This window comes from Aquarana catesbeiana, linkage group LG09 (genome assembly GCF_042186555.1).
Source record: "Aquarana catesbeiana isolate 2022-GZ linkage group LG09, ASM4218655v1, whole genome shotgun sequence".
NCBI classification, from domain to species: Eukaryota; Metazoa; Chordata; class Amphibia; order Anura; family Ranidae; genus Aquarana; species Aquarana catesbeiana.
This window is the reverse complement of record NC_133332.1, coordinates 69,550,018-69,574,375: the sequence shown is the minus strand read 5'-3', so window position 1 is coordinate 69,574,375 and position 24,358 is coordinate 69,550,018. Positions and strand designations below refer to the sequence as shown.

Sequence of the window (24,358 nt, the reverse complement as noted above, 5' to 3'; positions counted from 1 at the left end):
TACTATATACACAGGCCTCTGTGTGGACCAGAGCTGGAGACGCATCAGTGGTGTCCACAGCAACCATGTATACCGTCCTTTGTTGCATTAACATTCCCACGTTTTATTAATTCTTCACTTCACTGGAGGAAATATGGGCATAATTCTGCAGCTACGGCTTATTTACAGTGCAGCCAATTTATAAACATCAGCTTTGCACCGTCGGGTACTGCACCACACATCGAATGAATGAGGCGCCATTACACGCTAACAACGAACAAGATGGCGGTTCGTCACCTCCTCACGCCTTCTGGCTTTAGCAGAAGGCAACCAATCCCAAAACAGGCGTGCCTGTTATTGGCGTCCGCTTCCACCAATCAAATCGCGATTTTTCCCAGCCCGCCTCTTCTCGCTTTCTTTGAGATGATTTGCTCGGGTATCGGAGTCGACTGCCATAGTAAGCCAATAGGAAGAAGTCTTTAGGGACCGGTGTTATCGCGGACCTATCGGGATAGAGTAAGTAGGCGGGGTATAGAGGGTTTTTGCCCCGGCGCCATGTTACGGGATTCTCAGTCCCGGCGGATCTCTGAAGATGGCGGCAGCTGCAGCGGTGGGAGGAAGGTCAGCTTATTACGGGACGGAGGGCGGACGAGCCCCGAAGAGGCTGAAGACTGACGGGACGGACGACAACGTGGCGGCCAGTGTGGTAAGGGAGGGGCCCGCGCGGAGGCTGAGCGAGCTCTATTGTGTCTTGTGTGGAGGACTCATTCATGGACTGGGGGGGAGGGGGGACTACGAATCCCAGCATGCACTGCGTGCCTTTTGTCCAGGTGGGGTTGGAGTGCTCTGCACAATGGAAGGCCTTGCAGGGATTTTAAGTATCATCTCCCATAATATGTACTCATCACTACTACTACTACTTCTTCTACTACTAGGCCTCCCACACATATCTGATGAATGGCTGGACCAGTCCCGGCTTTGCTATTGTTCTCACCATCCGGGTGTGCAGGGCTGATGTGAATTGCTCCCAGGCTTTAGAAGATGCAGGAGAGTGGTCAGGGCTGATGATGATCGGTACCCTCCAGTCCGGGGGGGGGGTCTTGATCAGTGCCCCCGGAGGGTGCTCAGGGGGGGAATGACCGGTGCCCTGGTTCTCTGGGGGTGATTAGGGCCCCAGTTGGCATAGTCAGGGGCACAGGAGGGTGCTCGGGCGGATGACCGGTGCCCCAGTCCTCGGGGTGGGGGGGTGATCAGTGCCCCAGTCCTTGGGGGTGCTCAATCCTTGGGGGGGGGGGGGGAGATGACCGGCGCCCCAGTCCTCAGGGGGATTGATCAGCGCCCCAGTCCTTGGATAGGATGATCAGGGGCACAGGAGGGTGCTCGGGTGGATGACCGGTGCCCCAGTCCTCAGATGGGATGATTAGTGCCCCAATCCTCGGGGGGGGGGGGGGGTCATGATCAGTGCCCCAGTCAGGGGGCCTCGGGGATGACTGGTGCCCCAGTCCTCAGGGGGGCTCAGCAGGATGGTCAGGGCCGATGAAGATCGGTATCTCAGTCTTCAAGGGGCATGTCAGTGTTGTTGACTGGCACCACAGTCCCATGAAGACAAGAGGATAATCAGGGTAATGGTACCCCAGTCCTGAGAAGACACGGTAAGATGGTCAGGGCTGATGAGAATGGTCCCCATCCAGTCCTGAGGGGGTGATGTGTATTGGATTTGGTTGATGTCCTGGGGGGGGGGGGGGGGGGGGGCTGCATAAGATGGTGGGCCAGGGTGATGCAAATCTGCACCCAGTCTTAGCCAAAGCTCACCCCTGAGATTTTTTGGGGATTGACATGCAGATTTGGTCTTCAGTGTGAGAGCCCGTTGTAACATGTGTTTCGCACGATTTGTGTCTCTAGCTTTTCATTGGCTACAAATGAAGCCATGTGTACAAATGCATAAAAATAGCTTGCAGCAGTTCATGTGAGAACCTAATGCACTCATTCACACTTCAGCATAAGATTTTGGAGCGTGTATTTGTGGGTTTGTACACGCATGTTTTGGCTATTTTTTTAGGCTTGCGTGTTTTAGGCAATGGCTGGCAAGCTGGATGGAGGAAAGGCAAGTAATTGTGCAAAAACATGTGCTATTGATGTCTCTTCATGACTGTCCCAAAGAAGTTCATGTACTTTCCTGTGATATAAACAGCTGCACATATGTGTTTTTCCTTTCTTGAGCTCTGAGGCATCCAATCACAGTATAGGAAAGACATGCCTTGGAACACTAAACACATTGCATTGTGTGTGGGTTTTTTTTTTTTTTTCTTTCGACAGGTCGTACAAAGCCAATCCCTGAATTGTTTTGGATATCCCCACAATTTCAGTAGTATAAATTGGCCCCATATAATCTGTTTGAATTGCCTGGGTTTGTTGGCGAGTTTTACTTGATTCACAGTTGGGACTGAGGCTAGTTTAGCTCTGCAGAGAAACAGCCTCATTTATGGACAGATGGTGTAAGGTTTGTGCACATACCTTCTGGCTATTGAATGATCTGTGCATCCTCAATGTGCATTGACTCAGCTGTGCAGGTCTTGTGGACAGCGCCTTCACACCCGTACGTACCTTGGAGGGACAATGGCAATCTAATGTTCTCTGAGTGGGATTGCCCAGTGGCAGCTGCTATTACTCTGTGTATCTGAATATTGATCTATCTCTTAGGCAGGCTGTACATTCAAGCCATATGTTATGCTTTTTTTTTTTTTTTTTTCCACCACAGGTTGAAGGAAAGAAGATTGCTCAAATTTCTTTTTGCTGGCGGGAAGCCTTCCCCCATCGGCAAAAAAAAACAAAAAAAAAAAAACTTGTGTTGCTGGCTATCGCCAATGGCACTAATCATTCGGGACAATGGAACAGGCTGGTTGTACACAAGTTGATCAATGGTTTAACTTGTGTACCACCAGGGTTGCCCATACTTGGATCAAAATTCAAAACAGTGCCTGTTGAACCAACGAATCTCGATCGGATCAGCTTTACTGATCCAGCAGCATTCAGGAGATGATGTAGGTGTTCTATCTCCCCTGCATAAGTAGATGCCAAGGATTGCATTCATTGTTGGTATTGTCCAACCATTTTGTATATCTTTGAATATGTGGCCTGCACATTTTATAATTTTTAGCTGTAAAACCATCTAAATCTGTTCTGTTGGAGGTGTAGGCACTTTTCAAATTGTGATTTTTTTTTTTTTTTTTTTTTTTCCTTAGAGGAACTGCAGTCTGCTCACATAATTTGTAATTAAAACATCTTTTCCATTCTGAAGCTTCCCTCCAACAACTTTGCATATTATTTTATATATACTGTGATTCTGTACTTGCCAAGTATGCTGCAGAAATCTCCCTCCACTGAGTCTGGCTGCAACCATTTCGATTTTGGGCAGCTTCAGCTGCTGCCTGTTCACTTCCTGGATTTACACACATGCCCCAGCTCTGCAGCTCTCATTGGCCCTCTTATGACTACTCCCCCTGCACCCGCCACGTTCACTGGAGCTGTGGAGGGGGTGGGAGCATCCTGCTTGGGCTCAGCGGTTTCCTGAGGGGCTGAGCCTGGTACCAGTCCAGGCTCAGGAAAGATCATGACCATATGGTCCTGATCAGCTCGCATGCCTGGACTAGTTCAGGCTGTGACATCAGTAGACAATGAGCTTTGGCGCGGATGTCACTCCTGTGATCCTAAGTACAGCCAAATGAGTTTAGGCTGTACGTCTCCTCCTTCAACCACTTGAAGAAACAATAACACACATGCTGTGTCGGAAAGGTGGGCTTTAAACCTGGTTGCCGAATATGTGTTCGTGCTGGGAGCGTGTTCCCAACATAGACTGGGCTCTTGCTGAGAGTCTCGCACTAGATCGGGAACATGGACCCCCAGTTTCCTGTCACCTGATTGCTGTGCTAGCCAATCAGAGGCTATCACAGCAATCAGTCACTGTAGCCTGTCCATTGGTTTTTATTTTTTTTTTTTTCTTCTCTGAATGGAGAGAAATGCATTGCATCTTTCTCCTTGCCAGAGGAGAAAGATGTAAACAAAAAAATTGATGTAGGTTGTTGGTGGGGGTCAGTATATTTTGGGTATGATTAAAAAAAAAAAAAAGCTATTGTTTTTGGCCTGTACTACAGGTACATACAATAAATAACATACACGCTGCAATCAGCAGGAGAATTTTTTTATTTTGAGGAGTCCATTCTTAAGTTATGATAAGAGAAGGAAATATACAGCTAAATGAAAAATTGTAGTATTTTGGGACAGTTTCTTTTATGATGGAGGGGGGGAGAGAAACAAGAGCATTTACCACCCAATGAAATCCTAATTTTTCTTGGAGAAAAAGTATAATTCACCTAGATATACTAAGTGGTTGTGGTGATATGTACAGTTTTATGAACACATGTCAAATTTGCAAAATTGGGTCTGGTTGTTAAGGTTTGTTACCCTTGGTGAAGAAGGGGTTACTGATGGCCTAGTTGACATCTTGCAGTGGCCTCATACAACATAAAATCACCAAGGCATGAACGGGGCCCAAAGACCGATATCCATTTCGCTGACCCAACTGTAACATTGCAAACTATTTTCTTTCTGCATGAGTAAACTACCAGGAAGCTCATACACTGTCCTTGTACTGGGCGGCTGTGCTGGCTTTGTGGCTATAATGAGTTTTACAAAAGATCCCATTGTTTGGAACTGGTCATGAGATTTATTTTTTCCCTCCACTCTGATTTGTAAGGTTACGCTTCAAAAACTTTCTCTTCTGATTATGCACTATAAAAACATTTTTGCTGCTTAACCACTTACGAACCGCCCACCATGGATATGCGTTCCTACTTTGACGTTGTATACCGTGGTTATGGCAGAAGCTAGCTGCCATTACCCCGGTATATTTTCCCACAGTGGCCGATCCTCTTTCACATAAAAGTGCGGATTCATCGCAAGATCACTTATGGGCGGCGTGAGGTACTTCCCGGTCGTTTCCACCGCTTATTGGAGAGATCAGCAGTAGAAACGAGATCCGAGCCATGGGAGTGATGGGCAGAAAATTGAGTGAGTGCAAAATGGGGCCCCCACTCGACTATGCTCTTAGAGGGCTGGAGCGATGTCAAATATCACTTCTGTCACCTGGCGTTAAAGAGCCTCCTCTTTTTTTGTAATCTGAGGTCTTTTGACAGTGTAACAATATAAAAAGTAATGAGAGAATTGAAAGCGCCCCATCCCTCCGAGCTCACACGCAGAAGCGAACGCATAAGCAAGTCACGCTCACATATGTAAACGGTGTTCAAACCACACGTGAGGTTAATACCATGATCGTTAGAGCAATAATTCTAGCCCAAGACCTCCTCCTGTAACTCTAAACGGGTAACCTGTAAATTTTTAAAGCATCGCCTATGGAGATTAAGTACTGTATTTTGTCGCCATTTCACGAGCATGCATAATTTTAAAGCATGTCTTATTGGGTTTCATTTTACTCGGCGTAACATCTTTCACATTATTCAAAAAAATTGGGCTAACTTTTTTTTTTTCCCCCCCAAAAAATTGTTTGTTACACCGTACTTGCGCAGCTGTCTTACAAAGTATTGCAATGATCTCCATTTTGTTTTCTAGGGTCTCTGCTGAAAAATAAAATCTATACAATGCTTTGAGGGTTCTAAGTATTTTTCTAGCAACAAATACAGATTTTGACTTTTAAACAGTAAATGTCAGACTTAAGATTGGTCCTTAAGTGGTTAATAGTGGGACTTCAGACACTGGGGTTTTCCAGCTGCTGAAGTCCATGGTTATGGAAAAAACTGGGTAAACTGCTGCAAACAAGTTTGTAATGTTTCCATTGTTAATATTTCTGTACATCATCTCCTCTGGTTTGCACACCTGTCACATTGTAAGTAGTCAGGGGACTGTTTTCTGGTTCAGCAATGCAGCCTCTTCTCCACCCTTTTAGATAGAGATCCTTAACGTCGGGTTTAAAAGTGAGATTAAAAAAAGGCCAGCCTTTGCATTCTTCCCAGAGCTATCCTCTGCTGTACTGTTCCATTGAATCTCACATTCTGCCTCTTTTTTTTGTTTTTCAGGAAGGCTATGAGGACCCTCACAAGACCCCGGCTTCCCCGGTGGTCCACGTGAGGGGACTAGTCGATGGTGTGGTAGAAGCTGATCTTGCAGAGGCACTTCAGGAGTTTGGAACTATAAGGTATTCTGTCCATGACATGGATGATGGCATGGTCTGTCACTGTTTCTGCAGTGTGGCAAGGCCTTATTGTGTTCCTGATAATGTTCTCCACTACTTGGTGGAAAATGCATAGAAAAAACGTGTGTGTGTGTGTGTGTGTGTGTGTGTGTTGGCTGCTTGTAAAACCTTCATCCACACCATGTGTAGAGATGCTAACACCTCTGTAACTGTACAAGGCTGCATAAATGTTTAGAAGATAGTCACCTTTTGAGTTAACCCTTGAAATACAGCCTCTGCTTTTTACAGGGTGCTGTCCTTTTATGCACTTTCCGGGTTGCTGTAAGTTTTTCACCCACTTTATAGCACCTCTGTTTAAATGCCATGTGCTGGTGTGGAGTATTGGTGCATACTGCATTCAGCTTTGTCAGTAAAGTGACCCTAAAAGAATGTCCACTTTGATTCTAGCAGAGATTTTGGTGCACTGTGACTTTTTACCCACATTGGGCAAAGAAGGCATTAATAGTTTGCACCAGAAGCAGTTCACACAATTAGTTTGTGGCTTTCCTGGTGTAAGCATGGCCAAATGTAATAAATGCACTCAACAGTACTAAAAGTGCACATTCTAAAGGTTGGCATTGAAGCCTGCATTGCAGCCACGATCAGTGCGTCACAGGGGACAATGTGCAGACTGTTGCCCAAGGCCCAGGTCCATATGACCATGTTAGATGATGTACCATGAAACGGTAACAAAGCCTTTAAAGTGTTACTAAAGGCAAAAATATTTTTTTTACTTTGCCTGTCCCTTTTGGGGAGACTCGTTCTTTGTCCTGTTGACCATTATTAAAAAGTACATCCCAAATTTTGGGCTGACATCAAATCAGAAATAGAGGTGAAATCTTCCATTGGGGACACTAGTTCTGGTGAAAATGACACCTTCATAGCTTTGGCTATGGGAAATCTCCTCCACAATGGCACACAGATAGCAAAAGAACCCTCACTTTATCCAAAATGGGGGGCGAATGTTACCCCAACATTTCATATTCCTGATGTGTCTGCTGTACCATGTACTTGCATCCTGCTCTCTCTTTGTATTGCTTCCTTTTAAATTTACTGACTTGTAAATTGTTGGCTGAGGCATGAGCTGGGCATTTTATAGGGATTTTTTTTCTCGCTTATGATTCTGTTTTCTTATTTATAGCTATGTGGTGGTGATGCCGAAGAAGAGGCAGGCACTGGTAGAATTTGAGGATATTCTAGGAGCTTGCAATGCTGTAAACTATGCTGCAGACAACCAGATCTATGTGGGTGGGCATCCTGCCTTTATTAATTACTCCACCAGTCAGAAGATATCTCGCCCCGTGGACACAGGAGATGATTCCAGAGGCGTCAACAACATCCTTCTGTTCACCATCTTAAACCCAATCTATTCAATCACTACAGTAAGTTAAGCGTTCATTCCCATTTGTTTTTCCGTAGTCTTCTTTTTTTCTCCCTTTTTAACCACATGCCAACCACCTGTGAAAATGTCATGACTTTGAAGTTAAATACCAGGGTTATGGCTGCAGCTAGATGCCATAACCGTGGTATTTTCTTTTCTCGAAGGCAGCTGGCTTTCAGATGAGCTCTCCTGGGATCACTTTTAGAAGTGGTGAGAGAGGTCTTTTAGACCCTAGATCTCTACCTAAAGAGGACCTGTCCTGTATTATTGCAAGGGATGTTTACATTCCTCGCGACAGCAATAAAAGCGATCAACTTTTTTTTTTTTTTTGGGAACAGTGTGAAAATTTAAAGGCAATATTAAAAACTGTAAAGCGTGCTTGCGCACTGTAGTGAATGCATACGTAGGTGGCACAACACATGAGGGGTATTGCCGCAAACGTCTGAGCGAGAGCAATAAATCTAGCGCTAGACCTCCTGTAATGCCAAACGGTTAACCTGTAGAAATGGACTACCCTAGTTTGGCACAATTTTAAAGCGTGGATGTTTGGTATCTATTTGGTCAGTGTAACCTCATTTTTCATATTATACAAAAATTGGGGTACATATATTATGGGGCTGTGCACTTGTATTCCCAGTCGAAACACCCCCCCCCCCCCAGAAAAAACGCTGTGCAAAAAATGTGTGTATGTGTGGGGTGTTTTTTTTTTAAAAAAAAAAAAAGTTAAACCTTCCATAGTTGACTAAGACTATGCAGTCTTTTGTATCAGTTATAGAATCAAAAGTATTTAGCATTAATACAGCATCTTTCTTCCCTATAGGATGTGCTCTACACTATCTGTAATCCATGTGGACCAGTACAGCGAATTGTGATCTTCAGGAAGAATGGTGTCCAATCTATGGTGGAATATCCTTTTTAATGTGTTCTGTTCAGTAAATTTAATGCATCGTACACTTGGCACCTAGTGTCTTCACAAAGCTGGTAAAACTTGATAGATCAGTTTAGAAAATTTTATATATATATATATATATATATATATATATATATATATATATATATATATATATATATATATATATATATATATATATATATATATATATATACATTTTATGATTGTAGTATGGTGGGAAGTGAGATTTCCCAACAAGCTGACATCTGACTTCCTGTCTGTTCTTCCTTGAGGAATACTGGCAGCTTTAAATTTGTAAGCTTCGTAGGACAAGAATTTTTGGCAGCTCATTGAAGCTACTGATGTCATTGTTCACTTTTTGCTCTGATGTGGGAGCTTCTATATACTGCATTGTAACATTAAGGAACTCTTAAAGTAACACACTTGTGTTTCTTATTTTCCTAAAAGTAAATACTTGAATGTACTAACTGATTTAACATTGGATGGCTGCAGTATCTCGGCATGCTTTTCATAAATAGATGGGTAAACACTGGGCAGTATCAGTTCATGCTGACCTTCTGTTAATGCCTGTGGGATACTACTGGTCAGCACTATGTAATTACACACTCCTGTCAGACTTAATGTGTTGCAGAGACATTTCAGTGACGCTTAGCAGTTAGAATTTGTCTTTACCATTTGTGCTGCAATACTTTGGTTGTATGGAGCATGCAAAGCAATTAAAGCCTTACAGAGCAGACATTACTGCAGCCATGCTGGTGACTGAACTGGCAAATGTAAATACAAGAGAAAACTTTTGTCTATTTTTGCAACTTGTCTTTTCCTTTACTTCCTGCACATTCGACTCTGTTCAGAGTGCTCAACGTGCTAAGGCCTCCCTTAATGGTGCTGACATTTATTCTGGATGCTGCACATTAAAGATTGAATATGCCAAGGTAAGCTCACTATTTTATGTAATTTTGCTTTGGTTTTTCTGGCCAGAGACAGGTTAGGGGAGATATTAATTGGGATCTGTTTGGATGCAACTCCTAAACACATTAAAGTTTTTTTAGTAGTCCTGGGTCAATGAAATATTTTCTCCTATGATGCATTTGATAGTCAACCCCTACCTTTTCCCCCACCCCCCCACCCCTTTTTTTTTTTTTTTTTTTTTTTTTTTTTTATTCCTCAAAATAGGCTGTTGGCCACCAATGTGTTATCCTTGCAGACCATGGTTTTTGTGGTCTTAAGGATCAGATCTCCTAAATCACTGTTTTGTGCCTTCTCTAAGCCTAGTGAGAGGTGTGCAGTATCAGCATGGTGTGACTATTGGCAGCTGTATGCTGAGGTGAAGGGAGGCTTTATAGACTTCCATGAGTTAGATTTCTATAATTGCACTGAGGATTTTTCAGTCCACATGCAAAATTTGTTAAGCTCATCTGCTTCGCTCACGTGACAAATTCCCCTTGCTGGTAACATTGACCCATTGCTGAGTAATGGACACTTACATCATGCTCCGGTTAAGGGAAAGTGAGGAATTCAGGGTTGCAGTATGGAGGGTGTAATTGTCATAACATAGTTAAATGTTTACATTGTTAAAACTTGGTGCTAGCTAACCTCTCCTCCTCTTCCCCCACCCCCCTATTTTTTTTTTTTCCTTTCTAAGCCTACCAGACTGAATGTCTTTAAAAATGACCAGGACACTTGGGACTACACTAACCCGGCATTGAGTGGACAAGGTAATAACTCGTCTTATATATGTCTATCTATACATGCTTTCTTCACTAGTCTGATAAAATGCACAAGACTGGCACGTCACACTTTGTAATGTCACCGACTTGTCTCTTGGTCATCAAGAAACTTGGTTGCTTTACCAAAGCAAGTCAGACGGCTTAAGTATATTGCCCGTCGGTAAGGGCACCTACAGAATACTGTCTGTTGCAGTCACGTTCAGATAACATTTGCCCTGTCTGAAGGACTACACTGATTTCTTTTTTGAATTGTTTAGCACCAGACAGTTTCTCCCTAGAGCAAACGGTGGCATTACAAGAGCAAAGCTAACACTTCTTTTCCAAGATACATACTAGAATGTATGTGCAGGGGCCAGTTCAGTACTGCCTGTCATGAGGGCATTGTCTCCAGCTGACCCGAGAGATGGTGATGTTGGTTTTTTTCAAGCCTCCCTCTAGTGGGAGGTTTTTTCCCAGCTCCCTCTTGTGGTCCAGGACTGACAGGCCCCCGTCTGCACATTGTTAAACACACAGTGTAGTGAGTCACCACGGAGACATGCATCGCAGAGCTTACCAGGCCTTCTGCAGAGGTCACACACGACGAACATCACATGGTGATCCAAGAACAAGTCGCTGAATCTGGGGCTTCAACACGTCACAAGTACAAAAGATGCTCCCCAACACGCTGCAGGCATGACCAGTACAGAGAATCTCAACATTACAACAGACATCTTTTTAGAAGTACAGTGAACTTGAGTGCCACATGCCATAGCAGTGTATTTTCACAGTGAACATAGTCATGTAATGGGCACAGAAGTGGGTCGGCACACGCCACGGCAGGCAAGGACGGGACATGCTACAACATTAACACAACGCGATCCTCAAAAACTCTCCATACTACAAAAACAGTTCCTTCTTACCTCCAACCAAGTCCAGAAGAGGCGAACATAAGCTCACACCCCCAACAAGATACAGGACGTGTGACGGGGTCAGACACCAGCTAGCAGCATCACCACAAGAGACCACACAAAGCACATGGAGCACACAGAACATGGAGAAACATGTTAGCAACATGTGATCCTTTTACAGAATGCCAATTGTTGCGTTGTCTTTGCCCTTCGATGTAACTCATGACTGAAACCATGTGATGCAGGGTCGCTGCGTGTGTGTGGCGGGGCGGCACCTTTCAGAGCTCTGCTTACGCACAAATGAGGTACCAAATGGTAAGAGAAATGTTTTTGTCAATGGGACTCAGCAGTAAGTAAATTCTTTTCTCAATCTTTGTGCTCAATCTTTCCAATGATATGTCTTGGGCTCAGTAAGGGTTGGTGTTTTGATTGGGGGAGGGATCTGTGTATCAAGGACCATTTGTGGCAGAACGTGGTAGGGTTTGTAACTTGGGGAGGTGGTATAGGATGGGAATCTCACTAGAATGTGGCTTTGTCTAGTAATGGGGAGTACTTCAAAACCTTGATACACAGCTCTTTTAATCAGTATATTGGGGAGGGGGGCTGTACTTTCACTTTCTTTGATTAGCCAGTGGGGATTTGACGCGGAACTCCATAGGGTACTCATTGCTCCTTTATTTTCAAATATTTTAGTTGATGCTGGAGGTAACCCTAACAAACGCCAGAGGAACCCACCGTTGTTGGGAGACCACCCTGCAGAGTATGGTAAGGAAATCCAATCTGGATGGCATATTCCAAATTCTCATAAACTAACCAGAAGTGCCCATGGGGGTGCATGTGCCACTGGTTGAGAATCTTTGTATTGTACAATGTGTTAGTGGGAGCGCTTTTGGTTCCTCTTTGGGCTCCCTTACCATAAACTGACTGGTTATCCTGTTTTGATAGTGATGCAAACGCTCTCTAAACTTCATAAAAACTTCATTATATTTCCTTGCAGGTGGTGGTCCTCATAGTGGATATCATGGACACTATCATGAGGATGCATATGGCCCTCCACCCCCACACTATGAAGGACGCAGGATGGGTCCTCCTCCTGTTGGAGCTCCCCGCAGAGGTCCAGGGCGCTATGGTCCGCAGTATGGCCACCCTCCACCACCCCCTCCAGAATATGGTCCTCATGCTGATAGTCCAGTGTTGATGGTGTATGGTCTCGACCCCAGCAAAATGAATTGTGACAGAGTGTTCAATGTATTCTGTCTGTATGGCAATGTAGAGAAGGTAAGCTGCATATTTCTTGAAGACTACTGGGATACAACAGCTATAGGCTTCAACTTAATATGCTATAATCATCCTTTAGGTCAAGTTCATGAAGAGCAAGCCTGGGGCCTGTATGGTGGAAATGGGTGATGGATATGCGGTTGACAGAGCTCTTACCCATCTGAATAACAATTATATGTTTGGGCAGAAACTTAGTGTGTGGTAAGCTACTTTTTTTTTTTTTTTTTTTTTTTTTTTTTTTTTTTTTTTTTTTTTTTTTTTTTTATAAAAGACCTTTTTTTGTTTGCTTTGTTCCCTAACCATGTAAGAGTTAACTTTAGCTGCCTCTTAAATCTTCTAGTGTATCAAAGCAGCAGTCTATTGTGCCTGGTCAGTCCTATGGCTTGGAGGATGGATCCTGTAGTTTTAAGGTGTTTAGCGGCTCCAGAAACAACCGTTTCACTTCTCCAGAACAAGCTGCAAAGAATCGCATTCAGCAGCCTAGCAATGTGTTGCATTTCTTCAATGCTCCTCCAGAGGTGACTGAGGAAAACTTTTTTGAGGTAAGACTAATGGTCTTTATGGTCATGGTTTAATTTATGGTCTTTAACTTTCTGGCTTTCTAAAATATTGAAATATTAGTGGTGTGAAGAGTGGAAGGCCTGTCTCGACACTAGGGGGTTTATGTATGAAAACCTGGAGCATGCAGAATCAGGCTCGCTTCTTCTCGGGTCTTTCTTTGCTGCTCCTGGCCCTTCCCGCCTAACTTTTATTGGCTATCTATATAAAGACACATCTATATTCTATAGTATCTCACAAAAGTGATAACATGAAATTACACTTTACTATGTAAAGTAGTGAGTGTACAGCTTGTATAACTGTAAATTTGCTGTCCTCATTAATGTCTACACTGCTGGCAACAAAAGTGAGTACACAAGTAAATGTCCAGATTGGGCCCAAAGTGTCAATATTTTGTGTGGCCATTATTTTTCAGCACTTCCTTAACCCTCTTGGGCATGGAGTTCACCAGAGCTTCACGGGGTGGCCACTGGAGTCATCTTTCACTCCATAACATCACGGAGCTGGTGGATGTTGGAGACCTTGCGCTCCTCCACCTTCTGTTTGAGGATGCTCAATAGGGTTTATGTCTGGAGACATGCTTGGCTAATCCATCACCTTTACCCTTAGCTTCTTTGAATCTTGGAGGTGTTTGGGGTCTTTATGTTGGAATGCTGCCCTGTCTTTGAAGGGGTGGGGATCATGCTCTGCTAAAGTATGTCACCATCTTGACTTTAGGCAAGACACACTTGTCTTTGTACTCCTCACCTGGTTGCTGCCACACATGCTTGACACCATCTGAACCAAATAAGTTTATCAGACCACAGGACATGGTTCCATCCATGTCCTTAGCCTGTTTGTCTTCAGCAAACTATTTACGTCTTTCTTGTGCATCTTTAGAAGAGGCTTCCTTCTAGGATGACAGCCATGCAGACCAGTTTGATGCAGTGTGCAACGTATGGTCTGAGCACTGACAGGCTCACCCCCCCCCCCCCCCCCCACCCCTTCAACCTCTGCAGCAATGCTGGCAGCACTCATATTTCCCAAAGACAACCTCTGGATATGATGCTGAGCACATGCACTCAACTTCTTTGGTTGACCATGGCGAGGCCTGTTCTGACAGGAACCTCTCCTGTTAAACCTCTGTATGGTCTTCCCCACCATTCCGCAGCTCAGTTTCAGGGTCTTGGCAGTCTTCTTATAACCTAGGCCATTTTTATGTACAGCAACAATTCTTTATTTCAGATCATCCGAGTTCTTTGCCATGAGCGGCCATGTTGAACCTCCAGTGACCAGTATGAGAGGGCACCAAATTTAACACCTGCTCCGCATTCACACCTGAGACCTTGTAACAAACGAGTCACATGACACTGGGGAGGGAAAATGGCTAATTGGGCCCATTTTGGACACTCACTTAGGGGTGTACTACTTCCTTTTTTGCCAGCGGGTTAGACATTCATGGCTGTGTTATTTTGAGGGGACAGCAACTCCACACTGTTATACAAGCTGTACACTCACTACTTTACATTGTAGCAAAGTGTAATTTCTTCAGCGTCACGTGAAAAGAAAATTATTTCCAAAAAAAGTGAGGGGTGTAATCACTTGTGTCAGATACTATAGAATGTAGATGGATGTCTTTTTATATAGAGTTGCTGGCTTTACTTGGCGATTGTCAGTTTACCACCCTAGCCAGAGCACTGGTGTTCAACTCTCTAGGACTTTGGATAATAAAGGTAGAGCTTGGGTAAATCCTATTTGTCCATGGTTCTAGTTCAGCAAACACCCCATGAAAACGTGGCATTTAGTAGCTACCCACCTGGCTGCTATATAGATTGCCCATCGGACAGTAAATAAGCAACACAACAGGTTATCTGAGCTCAGCTCTCCTATAAGCAAACTGATGGCACTGTGCAAAGCAATATAGCACTGAATTGGTCAGAGTTCAGACCTTCATTCTCAGTCTGGTGATGTACATTGGGTTTCGGGAAGCTTAAAATATATTTATATCAGATGGATTACAAATATATTTTGAATACTTACCTGGGTAAAGAAATATTTCTAATTTTTAAAAGGGTCTTATTTAGGGGAGAAACTAGGAAGTGTGCCAGTTGGCTTACTGAGGGTTAAGTGCTGGAAATGTGGTTGGGACAGAGTTGGCTATAGATTGTTAAAGTTCTACTTGTCAAAGGGTAATTTGTACCAGTTTATTTTAATTAAGCTAAACATGGTAAATGTTAACGCACATGTAACATTGTGGGTATTCTGTACAGGTGTTGCTTTTAAATTTTGGTTTCCACACTCAACTTAAACTGTTCTCTTGTCTTGTTTTAGATCTGCGAAGAACTGGGTTTGAAGAAACCATCTTCTGTTAAAGTGTTTTCTGGCAAAAGTAAGTCATGTGCAATAACTTTACTTTCTACACAATGTAGCAGAATAGTCTGCAGTCAGCCATGGATGGGGCAGCATGATCTTAACACTGCATTTCTTCTTTTATAGTTTGCCACAGGGGTAGATTTACTAAAACTGGTGCACTCAGAATCTGGTGCAGCTGTGCATGGTAGCCTATCAGCTTCTAACCTCAGCTTGTTCAATTTAGGTTTGGCAATAAAACCTGGAAGCTGATTGGTTTCTATGCAGAAGTGAGCCTGATTTTGCGCACTCCAGCTTTAGTAACTAAACCCCACAGTTCTGCTGACCCACTTTGTTACATGCTGTTGAACTGCAAACGTTAACCACTTGCCGGCCGTATAACCTAGATGTAAGGCGGATCGGCTGCGCCAGATCCCTTACCTAGTACGTGATCTGACACTTCCAGGTAGGGGGTGCGATATAGCCGTGCTGTGATTTCGACACAGCAGGTGTCGGATCACCAGGTGCTGGCCAGTGGATTACCGCAGGCAATCATGAATTTACACAGGACACATCTGCCTATGTAAACTAGGCAGAGCCCTGTCAGTGGGAAAGTAATAGATTTTATACCCTGCTTTGCGGGGAAAGAATCTATTACTTCCCTCTAGTGAAGGCACCACAAACACTAGCTAGGCACACATTTTAACCTTTTTGATTGCACTAGATGTTTAACCCTTTTCCTTTCAGTGTCATTAGTACCTTGCATAGTTTTAGCACTGGTTTCCAAAAAGTCAGTGTCCGAATGTCTGCTGCAATATTGCAGTCCCACTAGAAGTTGCTGATGGCCATTACTAGTAAAAAAAAAAAAAAAAAATTGAATACAAATTCCAGTGTACATATCCTGTAGTATAAAGACGCTATAACTTGCACAAACCAATAAGCGCAATCAATATACGCATATTGGGGTGTTTTTCAAAGTCAAGCGAATTGGTGATCACATACTGCAAAAAGCTCTATTTGGGGGGGATCAACTGGGTTCAAGGACAACTTCACTTTTTTAATACACATATTGCATCACTTTGCCCAAAAAATTTTGCATTCTCATGTTTGTTCTTGTATTGGCATGACACAAAATGCCAAATATGACACCTGTCATGCAAAACTCCAAAAATGAATGGACAAAATTATTGGCACCCTCAATTTTAATATTTGGTATCATACCCCTTGGAAAATAACTGAAATCAATTGCTACCTGTAACAATGAGTTTTACACCCCTCTCCTGGAATTTTAGATCACTTTTTTTTTTTTTTTTTTGTTTGCCAACTGCTCCAGGTCTTTCCCCAACTGCTGTTTTGAGATCTCTGCACAGGTGCTCTATGGGATTTAGATCTGCACTCATTGCTGGCCAGTTCGGTACTCTTCAGTCTTAAACCATTTCTGGGTGCTTTTTGTCGTGTGCTTGTTGGGTCATTGTCCTGCTGTAAGACCCATGAGGTCTGATGGAGACCCAGCTTTCTGACACTAGGCCCTACATTGCACCCCAGAATTCTTTGGTAGTCTTCAGATTTCATGATGCCAAGCACACGGTCAAGCTATCCAAATGCCTGAAGCAGCAAAGCAAACCCAAAACATCCGTGAAGCCCCACCATGTTTGACTGTAGGGACTGTATTTTCTTTAAAGGCCTAATTTTTTTTTCTGAAAATAGAATTACCAAAAAGCTATAATTTTTGTTTCGTCTGTCCACAGCACATACTCCCAAAAGGATGTCGTCTTCCTCAGGTGGTAAGTATATATATATATTTTTTTTTTTTTTTTTTTTTTTTTTTGGCAAACTTTTATCTGGCATTTTTATGTTTGTGTAAGCAGTGGGGTCCTCCTGGGTCTCCTACCATAGCGTGGCCTTTTTATTCAGAAGGCGATGTATAGTGCAAGCTGACAGTTGTAACCTGTGCTTAAAAGGTCAGCTAAAATTTGGAAGTTAATCGAGGTTCTTTATCCACCATTCTTGAAAAATCCTTTGTTGCTTTTTTTTTTTTTTTTTTTTTTTTTTTTTTTCCCCTTTTGTCCACATCCAGGGAGATTAGCTACAGTGCCATGGGCTGTAAACTTCTTGATGTTGTGCACGGTGGACACAGGAACACTAAAATCTCTGGAGATGGACTTGTAACCTTGAGATTGTCCATGCTTTTCCACAAGTTTTGTTCTCAGATCCTCAGACAATTCTCTGCTGCTTTTTTTTTGTGCCATACAAATAAGAGAAACATGAGAATGCCTAAACATTTGTAATTCCACAATTTTCTGGACTAAGTGGTGCATTATCTGACAAATACAGGGGTGGCAATATTTTTGGCCACGACTGTTATGTATGGAATAAAAAAGCAGTGCAGCGCTCAAATTTAACCACTAATTACACAAAACAAAGTCCCAGAGTGTGGAGTTTCTGAAGTAAAGAGGTGTCAACAACTGATACACCAACAACAAGAGGGAAGACTTCTTGATAGTGGACTGTTCTGTATGAATTTAAATTTTTTTTGTGTGGGGTGTGTTTTTTGTTTCAGCATTGCATCAGCAGAGCAGATGCCATGCAGGTCTCCTGCACACTGTCAGTGTGAGCTGTCTGCTCGTACATTGTACAGCCAGCCCGTTTCACACTGACAGGAAGACTCGATGAACTACCACAATGCTCAGTAGTGCTGTAGTAGTTCACTGAGAACTACAAGCCGACAGCCACAAGGGATGTTCGGTCTTGTAGTTCATCAATACACAGAATTTGAGAATGTATTATGCAGCCTTATGTTTTGGGAGGAGCCCTGCACAGCTGTGCTGTTTTTCAGAAAGTGACCTCTAGTATGGGAAACTTGTTATGCTGCTGTCACAAGGAAAGAGGGAAGCCAAGAGCAGCAGTGGGAACATATTACATGTTCCACCCTAAAAACAGGTGTAACCCCTGTAACCTGTTCCCAAAGGTGAACTTAACCTTTAAATTTTAATCAGGTATCCTATGGAAGTAACTTGATTGTAATGTGTTAGTCAGAGTTTTGAAGTCTGTTTTGTAAAGGTTTGCGTTTACATCACCTCTGTAGGTGAGAGGAGCTCCTCTGGGTTGCTTGAATGGGAATCTAAGAGCGATGCCCTTGAAACACTCGGCCTCCTGAATCACTTCCAGATGAAGAATCCTAGTAAGTACTCTTTAGGGGTGTTTTTTTTTTTTTTTTTGTTTTGTTTTGTTTTTGATAACATGTAAATGGTAATTTTAAGAAGGGGAAAACTTCTGATTTTGGGAGGGTTGTTCATTTAGCCCACACTGCCAGAAGCTGACTATTTTTCTTTGGTAGCCCTCATCTTCCTAAAGTCCTACTTCATTAAACCAAATAGGCTTATACAGCTGTACTAACATTGGCTTTATGGGCCCGAATCTTTTGATGCCATTAACCAGATATTCTGGGTGAAATTTCTATAGAAATTTAATGGTCTGTGTGGTTCCACTGTCATAGGTATTTGTATAATCAACCCACCCACAATGCATTTATGTCACTTGACAGATGGTTTCAATCACATTTGTTCTTAAAGGTGTAGCAACTTTAGGCTGTGTGTACATGAAACCTTTGACTGCAGCAAAATCGTGCTGTGGTTTTGCAGTTTTTGACAGTCAAAATTCTATTCTTCTGCATTCAGATGAGGGAGGTTGAGGCTCCTCTAACTGCAGCACTCTTAAACTCTGGTAAAAGCCTATGTGTACCACCCATTTCAAGTGCAGGGTGACTTGTATAGAAATGCAAAACCAGCTTGAAGCAAATGGTATCTGTCAACAAAGGCTCTTCAACCATTGTGATTTATAATTTGCATAGCAAAACTTGTTTAATAGCTTTTATATGTGAGGCAATAATGTGACTTTTTTTTTTTTTTTTTTGTCCTTTCTATTTTCAGATGGGCCATACCCATACACCTTGAAGCTGTGCTTCTCCACTGCCCAGCATGCATCGTAACATCAAGACTTGTCAAGATAATTCCCTTCCTGCAGTTCCTGTTTAGTACAAGTTGAGCTTCTTGTGCTAGTTTTTTATTTTTTGAATTTTTTTTTTTTTTACGTGTTTGGTTGTGTGCGCCTTGTTTTTAGCACATGTTTAATAAAATGTTTTGAACATGGTTTTGTTCCTTTTGACTATTTGTTACTATAATTTCAAAATGTAGTGTGTATAGATAGAAATTTTTTTTTTTTTTTTTTTTTTTGTTTTTTCAGTGTTTTGACTTTATAAAGGCCTTGCAAGTACAGAAATACTGGTTGATTCTGGCAGTATTGCACTTTACCGGCCCCTCCAGGGCACAGAACCATGTGCGCTCACAGGCTCCTCTATACCACATTACAGGACCGCAATGACCATTTCAGCAGAATGCTGCCACAGCCCTGCTCAGCTGCAGCAGCTTCTTGTATAAGTGCCTGGCACAGCAAGTATTTGGACACTTGTTTAATCGGGTGACTTGCCACACAGGTGTTCTGGTTTAGGCTGACACTCCCCCAGATGGCTGGCTGGTCCTTTACAGGCCTATTAAACCTCAGCAAGCCATGGCTTTTTGGGGGAAGTACAAGGAATTTGACCTGCAATGGCTCCCCGACGGGTCAGATTAATATGCAATCCCTGCTCTTATCTGGTCTTCTGTCTTAGGAGCAAATTCTCTACTACTTTTTTGTGTCATTGGCCCAATTTTTCTGCAGCCAGATCGGCTCTTAGTGGGTTCTCTATGGTCTTGGAATGCAAATGTTAGTACTGTCCTTCCCTGTTGTGGGAGGGTGAGGCATCAGAAGAACATCCTGAAGAGGAAACTGTCAGAATCCTCCCCTAGATGAGTCCTCCCAGGATTATTCTTGGGGTCTGGGGCTCTCAATGCACAACCAAAAGTAGGCTTTCTAGCCAACATAGTACAACACCAACTTCAGAATGCCACTTCTGAGATCATAAAGTCGCTAGATTTTGTTCCGAGCGGTGGACAAAAATCAGTTTCCTGTGCATCCTAACTTCTTGCAGGAAGGTATTTTAACCACTTCAATACCAGGCACTTTCGCCCCTTCCCACCCAGGACAATTTTCAGATTTCAGTGCTGTCGCACTTTGACAATTGCGCAGTCATGCCACACTGTACCCAAACTAATTTATCATTTTCTTACCATAAAGCGTTATTTGTGGGATTTGATCACCTCCTGGGGTTTTTATTTTTCGCTAAACAAATGTTTGAAGAGTTTTTCAGTGCTACTGCTGGGCACGGCATGGTGCTTTGGCACTGACAGACATTGATGGGCATATCTGATGGGAGGGCTGTGCTGATAATCAATTTGATTATCATTACAGACCCCCCCCTCTGACTCTCCTGTCACTGCTAACTGAGGAATGCAGTTCACCGGCACTTCCTGGTTCACATGATGATCAGCTGTGATTGGTCACAGCTGATCATGTGGTAAGAAGCCTCTGTCAGAGGCTCTGCTACGATCGGAGATAGTGTCAAACTGACACACAGCACCTCCAAACACTGCGCTGCGTGTTATCCTGCTTGGCTGTCGTGACACCCAGTCAGGATAACAGAACCACCGCCCAGCTGTCAATCTGCTATAGGCCAGGCGGGAAGTGGTTAATCACCAAATTGATTTAGCGCTATCCCGAGGAGGAATTCTACAAGAAATAGGATTCTTCTGCGGCTGGGTTGGCTATTTCTTATTTGCATTGGACGTTGATAGTCCGAGTCTGGAAGATGCCACATATAAGAAAAGGCCTCTTTTAAGGCATTATGCAGCCCCTAGTGGGCGTTTTTTTTTTTTTTTTTTTTTCTTGGGGGATCAGTTAACCACTTCACATCCAGGCCATTTCTGACACTTCGCTCCTACATGTAAAAAATCATCATTTCTTTGCTATAAAATTAGATAGAACCCTCAAACATTATATATGTTTTTTTAGCAGAGACCCTAGAGAATACAATGGCAGTCATTGCAACTTTTTATCTTGCACGGTATTTGCGCAGCAATTTTTCAAATGCGTTTTTTTTGAAAAATAAACAGTTTCATGCTTTAAAAAAAAACAAAACAGCAAAGTTAGCCAAATTTTTTTGCATTGTGTGAAAGATGAAGTTACGCCGAGTAAATAGATACCTAACATGTCACGCTTCAAAATTGCACACGCTCGTGGAATGGCGCCAAACTTTGGTACTTAAAAATCCCCATAGGCGATGCTTTAACTTTTTTTTTTTTTTTTTTTTTTTTTTTTTTACTGGTTACATGTTTTGAGTTACAGAGGAGGTCTAGGGCCAAAATTATTGCTCTCGCTCTAACGTTCGCGGCGATACCTCACATGTGTGGTTTGAACACTGTTTTCATATGTGGGCGGGACTTACGTATGCGTATGTGGGCGGGACTTACGTATGCGTTCGCTTCTGCGTGCGAGCTCACGGGGACAGGGGCGCTTTAAAAATTTTTTTTTTTTTTTATTAATTTTACTTTAAAAAATTTTATTTTTACACTTTAAAATTTTTTTTTTTTTTGATCACTTTTATTCCTATTACAAGGAATGTAAACATCCCTTGTAATAGGAATATGACACGATCAGTCCTTTACAGTGAGATATGGGGTCAATAAGACACCACATCTCACCTCTAGGCTGGGAAGCTTAAAATCAAAAAAAAAATAAAACGATTGCCGCTTCACAGCTGAAGCGGCGACTTTTTTTGAATGCAGAGGCCGGGCGTGACGTCATAACATCGCGCCCGGCCTCCGAACGATCATAGACTCCGGCGACCATCTGGTCCGCCGGAAATCTCTATGGTGAACATCCGGCGCCGGCGGATCCGCTATCCGACTCACCGATCGCTGAGGTGAGTCGGTAGTAGCACCGGAGGGTGGCGGGAGGGGGGGGACGTCCCCTCCCGCCGCCCGTAAGAACGATCAAGCGGCGGAACAGCCGCTATGATCGTTCTTATGGTGTACGGAATCGCCGGCTGAAAATGCCGGTATCTGAATGATGTCTGTAGCCTCAGACATCATTCAGATATAAGCCCCGAAAGTCGAGGACGTCATATGACGTCCTCCGGATGTCAAGCGGTTAAAGGGGTTGTAAACTCTCATGGCTCATGCTGATATATGTCGGCATTTTGAAGAGGGATATATTATTATGGTAGTAGCTAACTACCATAACCCTGGTATTGTCTTCAGTGAGCGTTCCGGTTTCAGATAAAAGTGGTCTCTGCGGTGGATTTGCCGCAAGATTACTTATCGGCAGTGGGAGAGGGGGTCCTGCCACTCTCTGGTTAAATAGTATGGTAAAAAATCTGCGCTTGGGAAAGCAAGGGTTGCAGCCTCCCCTAATTAGTTCCCTAAGGGCTCTAATAAAATGGATAAAGGAGAGTGGGGAAGTGACGCTGCCCTATGTGCCAAAACGTTAGATAAAGTGTATATAAGTGGGGCATAAATTACATAAAGCCAACCTAGTAGCATATGCCTAGGATGTGTTTATGTTCCACCAATGAATGTGGATAAACGTGTAGGACATAAACGAGTGGAGTGTAAACTGGGCAGAACCCCCATACAGCCAAAATCAATATTCCAGCCCCTGGCGCTCCATATATCCACACCCCTACTCTTACAAATCAAAAAATCACTCAAAATCAAACTAAAAGACTAACATAATAAATTAACATGTGTTCAGTGAAAACTAACTACTAAAATACATGTACACGCTAATTAATCAACCAGTAATTGGTGCGACCAGCGTCCACAGTGTTACATACACATATAATTGTCCAATCTGTAGTGTAAGTCCATAAATACCGTGCTTCTATTATGAAACCAACTTATATTGCATAAAAAGGTGATTATAAACAAAACGTGATAAAGTTCCAAAAGTGACTCCTGTGTGGCAGATATTGTGACTGAGTGCTCCCCCAATGTATCCCCACTCACCAGAGATGATTACCCGGTCAGGGGTAGTAGACATAGAGTGGGTAGCTGTAAAACAAATCTTCCTCTTAGGTAGCCATAGTAGTTGTCTGCACCACCGTCACTAGTATTAAGTCATGGATTTCCAGCCTGAATTTTGAACCAGGGTACCTCGAGATACTTCACAACCGGTCCGTTCCTCACCGGAAAACACAAAGGACTCCCATAGTGTAGTAGGAAAGGTTTATTGTAAAAACAGCATACATTAAAAAAAACGTCCGGCACAAGATACAAGTATGCAGGGGCGCCTCAATGCTATTAATGGAGAGCTGTCCGTAGCGTGCGCACCAGCCCGCGCTCCAAGCCGAGAATTCCGGGTGTGACGTAAGAGCGTGGCTCTGACTTACGCGTTTCATCATAGGATGTTATCAAAGGCGTAGCCATCACTCCACGCATCTTATAGGCGGGCGGACTCCGTAGTGTCCCCCCCCCCCCCCCCACCTGACGGAGCAATACCATTCAGGACCAGATGATAGTATCTCCGCGGGGAAGGACGGAGCCGCCTGTCTATATCTATGACAGACAGCAGTATTAAACATGGCAAGATGAATTAGTCTACACGTATATATTTAAAATCACATGTTGCCTCATAATTCCACAATATATGGATGCATCAAATGTACAACCCTTTATGTAATAATAAACGTAAAGGTGCACATATATGACATTAAAAAGCGGCTCAAGGTAAATACCACTAAGCATAAAAAGAAACGGGTTGGAGGGTTTAGGCAGGTTATTCCCAAAGGGAATAATAAAAAATATAAGATATAAAAATAAATAATAAAAAAGAGATGACTATAAGGATTATGATCCGGGTATGTCTACCAGTGGGACCTACTCAGGATAAGTACCAAGCCAAGGGCTATTCGGACCCCTTTATAAAGGGCTCTCTTTGCACTACAAGTATATGCCATCCTAGGGGGACCCTTACTCAGAGTGGTATATGCCCATCCCGTATGTTAACTAAAACGTCACCCATATGGTGTGGTATATGAGGATGATACCACAGGCCCACATTGTAAGCGGTAATTATCATACAAAACACAGAAGAGGTAATACCCATTACTAGCTGTACATCAAGTTATAT

General features: G+C 43.1%; 1 protein-coding gene across 3 annotated transcripts; it reads left to right on the top strand.

Annotated features, from left to right (window-relative positions):
* Positions 1 to 497: 497 nt before the first annotated feature.
* On the top strand, positions 498 to 19,443 carry HNRNPL (heterogeneous nuclear ribonucleoprotein L). 3 transcript variants are annotated; one of them, XM_073598743.1, is made up of 14 exons: positions 499 to 685; positions 6,069 to 6,187; positions 7,365 to 7,605; positions 8,425 to 8,512; positions 9,355 to 9,449; positions 10,160 to 10,232; positions 11,825 to 11,896; positions 12,129 to 12,409; positions 12,489 to 12,610; positions 12,750 to 12,951; positions 15,278 to 15,335; positions 17,044 to 17,079; positions 18,381 to 18,476; positions 19,225 to 19,443. In XM_073598743.1, the coding sequence occupies exons 1-14, from the start codon at positions 572 to 574 to the stop codon at positions 19,281 to 19,283; spliced, it is 1,656 nt and encodes a 551-aa protein (XP_073454844.1). In that variant the 5' UTR covers positions 499 to 571; the 3' UTR covers positions 19,284 to 19,443. The 3 variants fall into 3 exon arrangements, with proteins under 3 accessions (XP_073454846.1, XP_073454845.1, XP_073454844.1); XM_073598745.1 differs by lacking the exon at positions 11,825 to 11,896 and having other exon boundaries at positions 498 to 685; XM_073598744.1 differs by lacking the exon at positions 17,044 to 17,079 and having other exon boundaries at positions 498 to 685.
* The last annotated feature ends 4,915 nt before the right edge of the window (positions 19,444 to 24,358 follow it).

Excerpts from the sequence above, each read along its gene's own strand:
- HNRNPL (XM_073598743.1), top strand. The coding sequence starts at position 572 with ATGGCGGCAGCTGCAGCGGTGGGAGGAAGGTCAGCTTATTACGGGACG. Across the intron at positions 686-6,068 it reads ACAACGTGGCGGCCAGTGTG|GAAGGCTATGAGGACCCTCA; the intron begins GTAAGGGAGGGG and ends TTTGTTTTTCAG. Across the intron at positions 9,450-10,159 it reads TAAAGATTGAATATGCCAAG|CCTACCAGACTGAATGTCTT; the intron begins GTAAGCTCACTA and ends TTCCTTTCTAAG.